Raw genomic sequence first — 13,556 nt, 5'->3', positions numbered from 1 at the left:
GAACCCCTGTAGGCATCCTGCCTTACCCTGGCCTCTGTGAGGAGTGAGCCCAGCCCCAACAAGTTCTCTTACACTGAGAATCAGTAAACTACTACAATGAAGTAAGTCTGAACCCTGTAGGCATCCTGCCTTACCCTGGCCTCTGTGAGGAGTGAGCCCAGCCCCACAAGTTCTCTTACACTGAGAATCAGTAAACTACTACAATGAAGTAAGTCTGAACCCCTGTAGGCATCCTGCCTTACCCTGGCCTCTGTGAGGAGTGAGCCCAGCCCCCACAAGTTCTCTTACACCGAGAATCAGTAAACTACTACAAGGAAGTAAGTCTGAACCCCTGTAGGCATCCTGCCTTACCCTGGCCTCTGTGAGGAGTGAGCCCAGCCCCCACAAGTTCTCTTACACCGAGAATCAGTAAACTACTACAATGAAGTAAGTCTGAACCCCTGTAGGCATCCTGCCTTACCCTGGCCTCTGTGAGGAGTGAGCCCAGCCCCCACAAGTTCTCTTACACTGAGAATCAGTAAACTACTACAATGAAGTAAGTCTGAACCCCTGTAGGCATCCTGCCTTACCCTGGCCTCTGTGAGGAGTGAGCCCAGCCCCACAAGTTCTCTTACACTGAGAATCAGTAAACTACTACAATGAAGTAAGTCTGAACCCTGTAGGCATCCTGCCTTACCCTGGCCTCTGTGAGGAGTGAGCCCAGCCCCCACAAGTTCTCTTACACGAGAATCAGTAAACTACTACAATGAAGTAAGTCTGAACCCCTGTAGGCATCCTGCCTTACCCTGGCCTCTGTGAGGAGTGAGCCCAGCCCCCACAAGTTCTCTTACACTGAGAATCAGTAAACTACTACAAGGAAGTAAGTCTGAACCCCTGTAGGCATCCTGCCTTACCCTGGCCTCTGTGAGGAGTGAGCCCAGCCCCCACAAGTTCTCTTACACTGAGAATCAGTAAACTACTACAAGGAAGTAAGTCTGAACCCCTGTAGGCATCCTGCCTTACCCTGGCCTCTGTGAGGAGTGAGCCCAGCCCCCACAAGTTCTCTTACACTGAGAATCAGTAAACTACTACAATGAAGTAAGTCTGAACCCCTGTAGGCATCCTGCCTTACCCTGGCCTCTGTGAGGAGTGAGCCCAGCCCCCACAAGTTCTCTTACACTGAGAATCAGTAAACTACTACAAGGAAGTAAGTCTGAACCCCTGTAGGCATCCTGCCTTACCCTGGCCTCTGTGAGGAGTGAGCCCAGCCCCCAACAAGTTCTCTTACACTGAGAATCAGTAAACTACTACAATGAAGTAAGTCTGAACCCCTGTAGGCATCCTGCCTTACCCTGGCCTCTGTGAGGAGTGAGCCCAGCCCCACAAGTTCTCTTACACTGAGAATCAGTAAACTACTACAATGAAGTAAGTCTGAACCCCTGTAGGCATCCTGCCTTACCCTGGCCTCTGTGAGGAGTGAGCCCAGCCCCCACAAGTTCTCTTACACTGAGAATCAGTAAACTACTACAATGAAGTAAGTCTGAACCCCTGTAGGCATCCTGCCTTACCCTGGCCTCTGTGAGGAGTGAGCCCAGCCCCCACAAGTTCTCTTACACTGAGAATCAGTAAACTACTACAATGAAGTAAGTCTGAACCCCTGTAGGCATCCTGCCTTACCCTGGCCTCTGTGAGGAGTGAGCCCAGCCCCCACAAGTTCTCTTACACTGAGAATCAGTAAACTACTACAAGGAAGTAAGTCTGAACCCCTGTAGGCATCCTGCCTTACCCTGGCCTCTGTGAGGAGTGAGCCCAGCCCCCACAAGTTCTCTTACACTGAGAATCAGTAAACTACTACAATGAAGTAAGTCTGAACCCCTGTAGGCATCCTGCCTTACCCTGGCCTCTGTGAGGAGTGAGCCCAGCCCCCACAAGTTCTCTTACACTGAGAATCAGTAAACTACTACAATGAAGTAAGTCTGAACCCCTGTAGGCATCCTGCCTTACCCTGGCCTCTGTGAGGAGTGAGCCCAGCCCCCACAAGTTCTCTTACACTGAGAATCAGTAAACTACTACAAGGAAGTAAGTCTGAACCCCTGTAGGCATCCTGCCTTACCCTGGCCTCTGTGAGGAGTGAGCCCAGCCCCAACAAGTTCTCTTACACTGAGAATCAGTAAACTACTACAAGGAAGTAAGTCTGTACCCCTGTAGGCATCCTGCCTTACCCTGGCCTCTGTGAGGAGTGAGCCCAGCCCCCACAAGTTCTCTTACACCGAGAATCAGTAAACTACTACAATGAAGTAAGTCTGAACCCCTGTAGGCATCCTGCCTTACCCTGGCCTCTGTGAGGAGTGAGCCCAGCCCCACAAGTTCTCTTACACTGAGAATCAGTAAACTACTACAAGGAAGTAAGTCTGAACCCCTGTAGGCATCCTGCCTTACCCTGGCCTCTGTGAGGAGTGAGCCCAGCCCCCACAAGTTCTCTTACACTGAGAATCAGTAAACTACTACAAGGAAGTAAGTCTGAACCCCTGTAGGCATCCTGCCTTACCCTGGCCTCTGTGAGGAGTGAGCCCAGCCCCCACAAGTTCTCTTACACTGAGAATCAGTAAACTACTACAATGAAGTAAGTCTGAACCCCTGTAGGCATCCTGCCTTACCCTGGCCTCTGTGAGGAGTGAGCCCAGCCCCCACAAGTTCTCTTACACTGAGAATCAGTAAACTACTACAAGGAAGTAAGTCTGAACCCCTGTAGGCATCCTGCCTTACCCTGGCCTCTGTGAGGAGTGAGCCCAGCCCCAACAAGTTCTCTTACACTGAGAATCAGTAAACTACTACAATGAAGTAAGTCTGAACCCCTGTAGGCATCCTGCCTTACCCTGGCCTCTGTGAGGAGTGAGCCCAGCCCCCACAAGTTCTCTTACACTGAGAATCAGTAAACTACTACAATGAAGTAAGTCTGAACCCCTGTAGGCATCCTGCCTTACCCTGGCCTCTGTGAGGAGTGAGCCCAGCCCCCACAAGTTCTCTTACACTGAGAATCAGTAAACTACTACAATGAAGTAAGTCTGAACCCCTGTAGGCATCCTGCCTTACCCTGGCCTCTGTGAGGAGTGAGACCCAGCCCCAACAAGTTCTCTTACACTGAGAATCAGTAAACTACTACAAGGAAGTAAGTCTGAACCCCTGTAGGCATCCTGCCTTACCCTGGCCTCTGTGAGGAGTGAGCCCAGCCCCCACAAGTTCTCTTACACTGAGAATCAGTAAACTACTACAAGGAAGTAAGTCTGAACCCCTGTAGGCATCCTGCCTTACCCTGGCCTCTGTGAGGAGTGAGCCCAGCCCCACAAGTTCTCTTACACTGAGAATCAGTAAACTACTACAATGAAGTAAGTCTGAACCCCTGTAGGCATCCTGCCTTACCCTGGCCTCTGTGAGGAGTGAGCCCAGTCCCACAAGTTCTCTTACACTGAGAATCAGTAAACTACTACAATGAAGTAAGTCTGAACCCCTGTAGGCATCCTGCCTTACCCTGGCCTCTGTGAGGAGTGAACCCAGCCCCCACAAGTTCTCTTACACTGAGAATCAGTAAACTACTACAATGAAGTAAGTCTGAACCCCTGTAGGCATCCTGCCTTACCCTGGCCTCTGTGAGGAGTGAGCCCAGTCCCCACAAGTTCTCTTACACTGAGAATCAGTAAACTACTACAAGGAAGTAAGTCTGAACCCCTGTAGGCATCCTGCCTTACCCTGGCCTCTGTGAGGAGTGAGCCCAGCCCCACAAGTTCTCTTACACCGAGAATCAGTAAACTACTACAATGAAGTAAGTCTGAACCCCTGTAGGCATCCTGCCTTACCCTGGCCTCTGTGAGGAGTGAGCCCAGCCCCCACAAGTTCTCTTACACTGAGAATCAGTAAACTACTACAATGAAGTAAGTCTGAACCCTGTAGGCATCCTGCCTTACCCTGGCCTCTGTGAGGAGTGAGCCCAGCCCCCACAAGTTCTCTTACACTGAGAATCAGTAAACTACTACAAGGAAGTAAGTCTGAACCCCTGTAGGCATCCTGCCTTACCCTGGCCTCTGTGAGGAGTGAGCCCAGCCCCCACAAGTTCTCTTACACTGAGAATCAGTAAACTACTACAATGAAGTAAGTCTGAACCCCTGTAGGCATCCTGCCTTACCCTGGCCTCTGTGAGGAGTGAGCCCAGCCCCCACAAGTTCTCTTACACTGAGAATCAGTAAACTACTACAAGGAAGTAAGTCTGAACCCCTGTAGGCATCCTGCCTTACCCTGGCCTCTGTGAGGAGTGAGCCCAGCCCCCACAAGTTCTCTTACACTGAGAATCAGTAAACTACTACAAGGAAGTAAGTCTGAACCCCTGTAGGCATCCTGCCTTACCCTGGCCTCTGTGAGGAGTGAGCCCAGCCCCCACAAGTTCTCTTACACTGAGAATCAGTAAACTACTACAAGGAAGTAAGTCTGAACCCCTGTAGGCATCCTGCCTTACCCTGGCCTCTGTGAGGAGTGAGCCCAGCCCCAACAAGTTCTCTTACACTGAGAATCAGTAAACTACTACAAGGAAGTAAGTCTGAACCCCTGTAGGCATCCTGCCTTACCCTGGCCTCTGTGAGGAGTGAGCCCAGCCCCCACAAGTTCTCTTACACTGAGAATCAGTAAACTACTACAAGGAAGTAAGTCTGAACCCCTGTAGGCATCCTGCCTTACCCTGGCCTCTGTGAGGAGTGAGCCCAGCCCCCACAAGTTCTCTTACACTGAGAATCAGTAAACTACTACAAGGAAGTAAGTCTGAACCCCTGTAGGCATCCTGCCTTACCCTGGCCTCTGTGAGGAGTGAGCCCAGCCCCCACAAGTTCTCTTACACTGAGAATCAGTAAACTACTACAATGAAGTAAGTCTGAACCCCTGTAGGCATCCTGCCTTACCCTGGCCTCTGTGAGGAGTGAGCCCAGCCCCCACAAGTTCTCTTACACTGAGAATCAGTAAACTACTACAATGAAGTAAGTCTGAACCCCTGTAGGCATCCTGCCTTACCCTGGCCTCTGTGAGGAGTGAGCCCAGCCCCCACAAGTTCTCTTACACTGAGAATCAGTAAACTACTACAAGGAAGTAAGTCTGAACCCCTGTAGGCATCCTGCCTTACCCTGGCCTCTGTGAGGAGTGAGCCCAGCCCCACAAGTTCTCTTACACTGAGAATCAGTAAACTACTACAAGGAAGTAAGTCTGAACCCCTGTAGGCATCCTGCCTTACCCTGGCCTCTGTGAGGAGTGAGCCCAGCCCCCACAAGTTCTCTTACACTGAGAATCAGTAAACTACTACAATGAAGTAAGTCTGAACCCCTGTAGGCATCCTGCCTTACCCTGGCCTCTGTGAGGAGTGAGCCCAGCCCCCACAAGTTCTCTTACACTGAGAATCAGTAAACTACTACAAGGAAGTAAGTCTGAACCCCTGTAGGCATCCTGCCTTACCCTGGCCTCTGTGAGGAGTGAGCCCAGCCCCAACAAGTTCTCTTACACTGAGAATCAGTAAACTACTACAATGAAGTAAGTCTGAACCCCTGTAGGCATCCTGCCTTACCCTGGCCTCTGTGAGGAGTGAGCCAGCCCCACAAGTTCTCTTACACTGAGAATCAGTAAACTACTACAATGAAGTAAGTCTGAACCCCTGTAGGCATCCTGCCTTACCCTGGCCTCTGTGAGGAGTGAGCCCAGCCCCACAAGTTCTCTTACACTGAGAATCAGTAAAACTACTACAATGAAGTAAGTCTGAACCCCTGTAGGCATCCTGCCTTACCCTGGCCTCTGTGAGGAGTGAACCCAGCCCCAACAAGTTCTCTTACACTGAGAATCAGTAAACTACTACAAGGAAGTAAGTCTGAACCCCTGTAGGCATCCTGCCTTACCCTGGCCTCTGTGAGGAGTGAGCCCAGCCCCCACAAGTTCTCTTACACTGAGAATCAGTAAACTACTACAAGGAAGTAAGTCTGAACCCCTGTAGGCATCCTGCCTTACCCTGGCCTCTGTGAGGAGTGAGCCCAGCCCCCACAAGTTCTCTTACACTGAGAATCAGTAAACTACTACAATGAAGTAAGTCTGAACCCCTGTAGGCATCCTGCCTTACCCTGGCCTCTGTGAGGAGTGAGCCCAGTCCCCACAAGTTCTCTTACACTGAGAATCAGTAAACTACTACAATGAAGTAAGTCTGAACCCCTGTAGGCATCCTGCCTTACCCTGGCCTCTGTGAGGAGTGAGCCCAGTCCCCACAAGTTCTCTTACACTGAGAATCAGTAAACTACTACAATGAAGTAAGTCTGAACCCCTGTAGGCATCCTGCCTTACCCTGGCCTCTGTGAGGAGTGAGCCCAGTCCCCACAAGTTCTCTTACACTGAGAATCAGTAAACTACTACAATGAAGTAAGTCTGAACCCCTGTAGGCATCCTGCCTTACCCTGGCCTCTGTGAGGAGTGAGCCCAGCCCCCACAAGTTCTCTTACACCGAGAATCAGTAAACTACTACAATGAAGTAAGTCTGAACCCCTGTAGGCATCCTGCCTTACCCTGGCCTCTGTGAGGAGTGAGCCCAGCCCCCACAAGTTCTCTTACACTGAGAATCAGTAAACTACTACAATGAAGTAAGTCTGAACCCCTGTAGGCATCCTGCCTTACCCTGGCCTCTGTGAGGAGTGAGCCCAGCCCCCACAAGTTCTCTTACACTGAGAATCAGTAAACTACTACAATGAAGTAAGTCTGAACCCCTGTAGGCATCCTGCCTTACCCTGGCCTCTGTGAGGAGTGAGCCCAGCCCCCACAAGTTCTCTTACACTGAGAATCAGTAAACTACTACAATGAAGTAAGTCTGAACCCCTGTAGGCATCCTGCCTTACCCTGGCCTCTGTGAGGAGTGAGCCCAGCCCCCACAAGTTCTCTTACACCGAGAATCAGTAAACTACTACAAGGAAGTAAGTCTGAACCCCTGTAGGCATCCTGCCTTACCCTGGCCTCTGTGAGGAGTGAGCCCAGCCCCCACAAGTTCTCTTACACTGAGAATCAGTAAACTACTACAAGGAAGTAAGTCTGAACCCCTGTAGGCATCCTGCCTTACCCTGGCCTCTGTGAGGAGTGAGCCCAGCCCCCACAAGTTTTCTTACACCGAGAATCAGTAAACTACTACAAGGAAGTAAGTCTGAACCCCTGTAGGCATCCTGCCTTACCCTGGCCTCTGTGAGGAGTGAGCCCAGCCCCACAAGTTCTCTTACACTGAGAATCAGTAAACTACTACAAGGAAGTAAGTCTGAACCCCTGTAGGCATCCTGCCTTACCCTGGCCTCTGTGAGGAGTGAGCCCAGCCCCCACAAGTTCTCTTACACTGAGAATCAGTAAACTACTACAAGGAAGTAAGTCTGAACCCCTGTAGGCATCCTGCCTTACCCTGGCCTCTGTGAGGAGTGAGCCCAGCCCCCACAAGTTCTCTTACACTGAGAATCAGTAAACTACTACAATGAAGTAAGTCTGTACCCCTGTAGGCATCCTGCCTTACCCTGGCCTCTGTGAGGAGTGAGCCCAGCCCCCACAAGTTCTCTTACACTGAGAATCAGTAAACTACTACAATGAAGTAAGTCTGAACCCCTGTAGGCATCCTGCCTTACCCTGGCCTCTGTGAGGAGTGAGCCCAGCCCCCACAAGTTCTCTTACACCGAGAATCAGTAAACTACTACAATGAAGTAAGTCTGTACCCCTGTAGGCATCCTGCCTTACCCTGGCCTCTGTGAGGAGTGAGCCCAGCCCCCACAAGTTCTCTTACACTGAGAATCAGTAAACTACTACAATGAAGTAAGTCTGAACCCCTGTAGGCATCCTGCCTTACCCTGGCCTCTGTGAGGAGTGAGCCAGCCCCCACAAGTTCTCTTACACTAGAATCAGTAAACTACTACAATGAAGTAAGTCTGAACCCCTGTAGGCATCCTGCCTTACCCTGGCCTCTGTGAGGAGTGAGCCCAGCCCCAACAAGTTCTCTTACACTTAGAATCAGTAAACTACTACAAGGAAGTAAGTCTGAACCCCTGTAGGCATCCTGCCTTACCCTGGCCTCTGTGAGGAGTGAGCCCAGCCCCCACAAGTTCTCTTACACCGAGAATCAGTAAACTACTACAAGGAAGTAAGTCTGAACCCCTGTAGGCATCCTGCCTTACCCTGGCCTCTGTGAGGAGTGAGCCCAGCCCCACAAGTTCTCTTACACTGAGAATCAGTAAACTACTACAATGAAGTAAGTCTTAACCCCTGTAGGCATCCTGCCTTACCCTGGCCTCTGTGAGGAGTGAGCCCAGCCCCCACAAGTTCTCTTACACTGAGAATCAGTAAACTACTACAAGGAAGTAAGTCTGAACCCCTGTAGGCATCCTGCCTTACCTCGCCTCTGTGAGGAGTGAGCCCAGCCCCCACAAGTTCTCTTACACTGAGAATCAGTAAACTACTACAATGAAGTAAGTCTGTACCCCTGTAGGCATCCTGCCTTACCCTGGCCTCTGTGAGGAGTGAGCCCAGCCCCCACAAGTTCTCTTACACTGAGAATCAGTAAACTACTACAATGAAGTAAGTCTGAACCCCTGTAGGCATCCTGCCTTACCCTGGCCTCTGTGAGGAGTGAGCCCAGCCCCCACAAGTTCTCTTACACTGAGAATCAGTAAACTACTACAATGAAGTAAGTCTGAACCCCTGTAGGCATCCTGCCTTACCCTGGCCTCTGTGAGGAGTGAGCCCAGCCCCCACAAGTTCTCTTACACTGAGAATCAGTAAACTACTACAATGAAGTAAGTCTGAACCCCTGTAGGCATCCTGCCTTACCCTGGCCTCTGTGAGGAGTGAGCCCAGCCCCCACAAGTTCTCTTACACCGAGAATCAGTAAACTACTACAATGAAGTAAGTCTGAACCCCTGTAGGCATCCTGCCTTACCCTGGCCTCTGTGAGGAGTGAGCCCAGCCCCCACAAGTTCTCTTACACCTGAGAATCAGTAAACTACTACAATGAAGTAAGTCTGAACCCCTGTAGGCATCCTGCCTTACCCTGGCCTCTGTGAGGAGTGAGCCCAGCCCCCACAAGTTCTCTTACACCGAGAATCAGTAAACTACTACAATGAAGTAAGTCTGAACCCCTTGTAGGCATCCTGCCTTACCCTGGCCTCTGTGAGGAGTGAGCCCAGCCCCAACAAGTTCTCTTACACTGAGAATCAGTAAACTACTACAAGGAAGTAAGTCTGAACCCCTGTAGGCATCCTGCCTTACCCTGGCCTCTGTGAGGAGTGAGCCCAGCCCCACAAGTTCTCTTACACCGAGAATCAGTAAACTACTACAAGGAAGTAAGTCTGAACCCCTGTAGGCATCCTGCCTTACCCTGGCCTCTGTGAGGAGTGAGCCCAGCCCCACAAGTTCTCTTACACCGAGAATCAGTAAACTACTACAAGGAAGTAAGTCTGAACCCCTGTAGGCATCCTGCCTTACCCTGGCCTCTGTGAGGAGTGAGCCCAGCCCCCACAAGTTCTCTTACACCGAGAATCAGTAAACTACTACAATGAAGTAAGTCTGAACCCCTGTAGGCATCCTGCCTTACCCTGGCCTCTGTGAGGAGTGAGCCCAGCCCCCACAAGTTCTCTTACACTGAGAATCAGTAAACTACTACAATGAAGTAAGTCTGAACCCCTGTAGGCATCCTGCCTTACCCTGGCCTCTGTGAGGAGTGAGCCCAGCCCCCACAAGTTCTCTTACACTGAGAATCAGTAAACTACTACAAGGAAGTAAGTCTGAACCCCTGTAGGCATCCTGCCTTACCCTGGCCTCTGTGAGGAGTGAGCCCAGCCCCCACAAGTTCTCTTACACTGAGAATCAGTAAACTACTACAATGAAGTAAGTCTGAACCCCTGTAGGCATCCTGCCTTACCCTGGCCTCTGTGAGGAGTGAGCCCAGCCCCCACAAGTTCTCTTACACTGAGAATCAGTAAACTACTACAAGGAAGTAAGTCTGAACCCCTGTAGGCATCCTGCCTTACCCTGGCCTCTGTGAGGAGTGAGCCCAGCCCCCACAAGTTCTCTTACACTGAGAATCAGTAAACTACTACAAGGAAGTAAGTCTGAACCCCTGTAGGCATCCTGCCTTACCCTGGCCTCTGTGAGGAGTGAGCCCAGCCCCCACAAGTTCTCTTACACTGAGAATCAGTAAACTACTACAATGAAGTAAGTCTGTACCCCTGTAGGCATCCTGCCTTACCCTGGCCTCTGTGAGGAGTGAGCCCAGCCCCCACAAGTTCTCTTACACTGAGAATCAGTAAACTACTACAATGAAGTAAGTCTGAACCCCTGTAGGCATCCTGCCTTACCCTGGCCTCTGTGAGGAGTGAGCCCAGCCCCCACAAGTTCTCTTACACTGAGAATCAGTAAACTACTACAATGAAGTAAGTCTGAACCCCTGTAGGCATCCTGCCTTACCCTGGCCTCTGTGAGGAGTGAGCCCAGCCCCCACAAGTTCTCTACACTTAGAATCAGTAAACTACTACAATGAAGTAAGTCTGAACCCCTGTAGGCATCCTGCCTTACCCTGGCCTCTGTGAGGAGTGAGCCCAGCCCCACAAGTTCTCTTACACCGAGAATCAGTAAACTACTACAATGAAGTAAGTCTGAACCCCTGTAGGCATCCTGCCTTACCCTGGCCTCTGTGAGGAGTGAGCCCAGCCCCCACAAGTTCTCTTACACCGAGAATCAGTAAACTACTACAAGGAAGTAAGTCTGAACCCCTGTAGGCATCCTGCCTTACCCTGGCCTCTGTGAGGAGTGAGCCCAGCCCCCACAAGTTCTCTTACACGAGAATCAGTAAACTACTACAAGGAAGTAAGTCTGAACCCCTGTAGGCATCCTGCCTTACCCTGGCCTCTGTGAGGAGTGAGCCCAGCCCCCACAAGTTCTCTTACACCGAGAATCAGTAAACTACTACAATGAAGTAAGTCTGAACCCCTGTAGGCATCCTGCCTTACCCTGGCCTCTGTGAGGAGTGAGCCCAGCCCCACAAGTTCTCTTACACCGAGAATCAGTAAACTACTACAAGGAAGTAAGTCTGAACCCCTGTAGGCATCCTGCCTTACCCTGGCCTCTGTGAGGAGTGAGCCCAGCCCCACAAGTTCTCTTACACTGAGAATCAGTAAACTACTACAAGGAAGTAAGTCTGAACCCCTGTAGGCATCCTGCCTTACCCTGGCCTCTGTGAGGAGTGAGCCCAGCCCCCACAAGTTCTCTTACACTGAGAATCAGTAAACTACTACAATGAAGTAAGTCTGTACCCCTGTAGGCATCCTGCCTTACCCTGGCCTCTGTGAGGAGTGAGCCCAGCCCCCACAAGTTCTCTTACACTGAGAATCAGTAAACTACTACAATGAAGTAAGTCTGAACCCCTGTAGGCATCCTGCCTTACCCTGGCCTCTGTGAGGAGTGAGCCCAGCCCCACAAGTTCTCTTACACCGAGAATCAGTAAACTACTACAATGAAGTAAGTCTGTACCCCTGTAGGCATCCTGCCTTACCCTGGCCTCTGTGAGGAGTGAGCCCAGCCCCCACAAGTTCTCTTACACTGAGAATCAGTAAACTACTACAATGAAGTAAGTCTGAACCCCTGTAGGCATCCTGCCTTACCCTGGCCTCTGTGAGGAGTGAGCCCAGCCCCACAAGTTCTCTTACACTGAGAATCAGTAAACTACTACAATGAAGTAAGTCTGTACCCCTGTAGGCATCCTGCCTTACCCTGGCCTCTGTGAGGAGTGAGCCCAGCCCCCACAAGTTCTCTTACACTGAGAATCAGTAAACTACTACAATGAAGTAAGTCTGAACCCCTGTAGGCATCCTGCCTTACCCTGGCCTCTGTGAGGAGTGAGCCCTGCCCCCACAAGTTCTCTTACACTGAGAATCAGTAAACTACTACAAGGAAGTAAGTCTGAACCCCTGTAGGCATCCTGCCTTACCCTGGCCTCTGTGAGGAGTGAGCCCAGCCCCCACAAGTTCTCTTACACTGAGAATCAGTAAACTACTACAAGGAAGTAAGTCTGAACCCCTGTAGGCATCCTGCCTTACCCTGGCCTCTGTGAGGAGTGAGCCCAGCCCCCACAAGTTCTCTTACACTTAGAATCAGTAAACTACTACAATGAAGTAAGTCTGAACCCCTGTAGGCATCCTGCCTTACCCTGGCCTCTGTGAGGAGTGAGCCCAGCCCCACAAGTTCTCTTACACTGAGAATCAGTAAACTACTACAATGAAGTAAGTCTGAACCCCTGTAGGCATCCTGCCTTACCCTGGCCTCTGTGAGGAGTGAGCCCAGCCCCCACAAGTTCTCTTACACTGAGAATCAGTAAACTACTACAATGAAGTAAGTCTGAACCCCTGTAGGCATCCTGCCTTACCCTGGCCTCTGTGAGGAGTGAGCCCAGCCCCCACAAGTTCTCTTACACTGAGAATCAGTAAACTACTACAAGGAAGTAAGTCTGAACCCCTGTTAGGCATCCTGCCTTACCCTGGCCTCTGTGAGGAGTGAGCCCAGCCCCCACAAGTTCTCTTACACTGAGAATCAGTAAACTACTACAATGAAGTAAGTCTGAACCCCTGTAGGCATCCTGCCTTACCCTGGCCTCTGTGAGGAGTGAGCCCAGCCCCACAAGTTCTCTTACACTGAGAATCAGTAAACTACTACAAGGAAGTAAGTCTGAACCCCTGTAGGCATCCTGCCTTACCCTGGCCTCTGTGAGGAGTGAGCCCAGCCCCCACAAGTTCTCTTACACTGAGAATCAGTAAACTACTACAATGAAGTAAGTCTGAACCCCTGTAGGCATCCTGCCTTACCCTGGCCTCTGTGAGGAGTGAGCCCAGTCCCCACAAGTTCTCTTACACTGAGAATCAGTAAACTACTACAATGAAGTAAGTCTGAACCCCTGTAGGCATCCTGCCTTACCCTGGCCTCTGTGAGGAGTGAGCCCAGTCCCCACAAGTTCTCTTACACTGAGAATCAGTAAACTACTACAATGAAGTAAGTCTGAACCCCTGTAGGCATCCTGCCTTATCCTGGCCTCTGTGAGGAGTGAGCCCAGTCCCCCACAAGTTCTCTTACACCGAGAATCAGTAAACTACTACAATGAAGTAAGTCTGAACCCCTGTAGGCATCCTGCCTTACCCTGGCCTCTGTGAGGAGTGAGCCCAGCCCCAACAAGTTCTCTTACACTGAGAATCAGTAAACTACTACAAGGAAGTAAGTCTGAACCCCTGTAGGCATCCTGCCTTACCCTGGCCTCTGTGAGGAGTGAGCCCAGCCCCCACAAGTTCTCTTACACTGAGAATCAGTAAACTACTACAATGAAGTAAGTCTGAACCCCTGTAGGCATCCTGCCTTACCCTGGCCTCTGTGAGGAGTGAGCCCAGCCCCCACAAGTTCTCTTACACCGAGAATCAGTAAACTACTACAATGAAGTAAGTCTGAACCCCTGTAGGCATCCTGCCTTACCCTGGCCTCTGTGAGGAGTGAGCCCAGCCCCCACAAGT

The 13,556-nt window shown here is 50.7% G+C and overlaps 1 protein-coding gene across 1 annotated transcript in view; it reads right to left on the bottom strand.

The window, feature by feature from the left end:
• Positions 1–3,068: 3,068 nt before the first annotated feature.
• LOC125377340 (4'-phosphopantetheine phosphatase-like) overlaps positions 3,069–13,556 on the bottom strand; it is a 28,400-nt gene continuing 17,912 nt past the window's right edge. The window contains exon 7 of the mRNA XM_048390374.1: positions 3,069–3,080. Coding sequence (XP_048246331.1) covers positions 3,069–3,080 — 12 coding nt within the window. The remainder of the gene's footprint in view (positions 3,081–13,556) is intronic.

Source organism: Haliotis rufescens, unplaced genomic scaffold (genome assembly GCF_023055435.1).
Source record: "Haliotis rufescens isolate VD_foot unplaced genomic scaffold, xgHalRufe1.0.p SCAF_9, whole genome shotgun sequence".
NCBI lineage: Eukaryota > Metazoa > Mollusca > Gastropoda > Lepetellida > Haliotidae > Haliotis > Haliotis rufescens.
The sequence above is the reverse complement of the archived record's forward strand: the minus strand, read 5'-3'. Positions and strand labels throughout refer to the sequence as shown.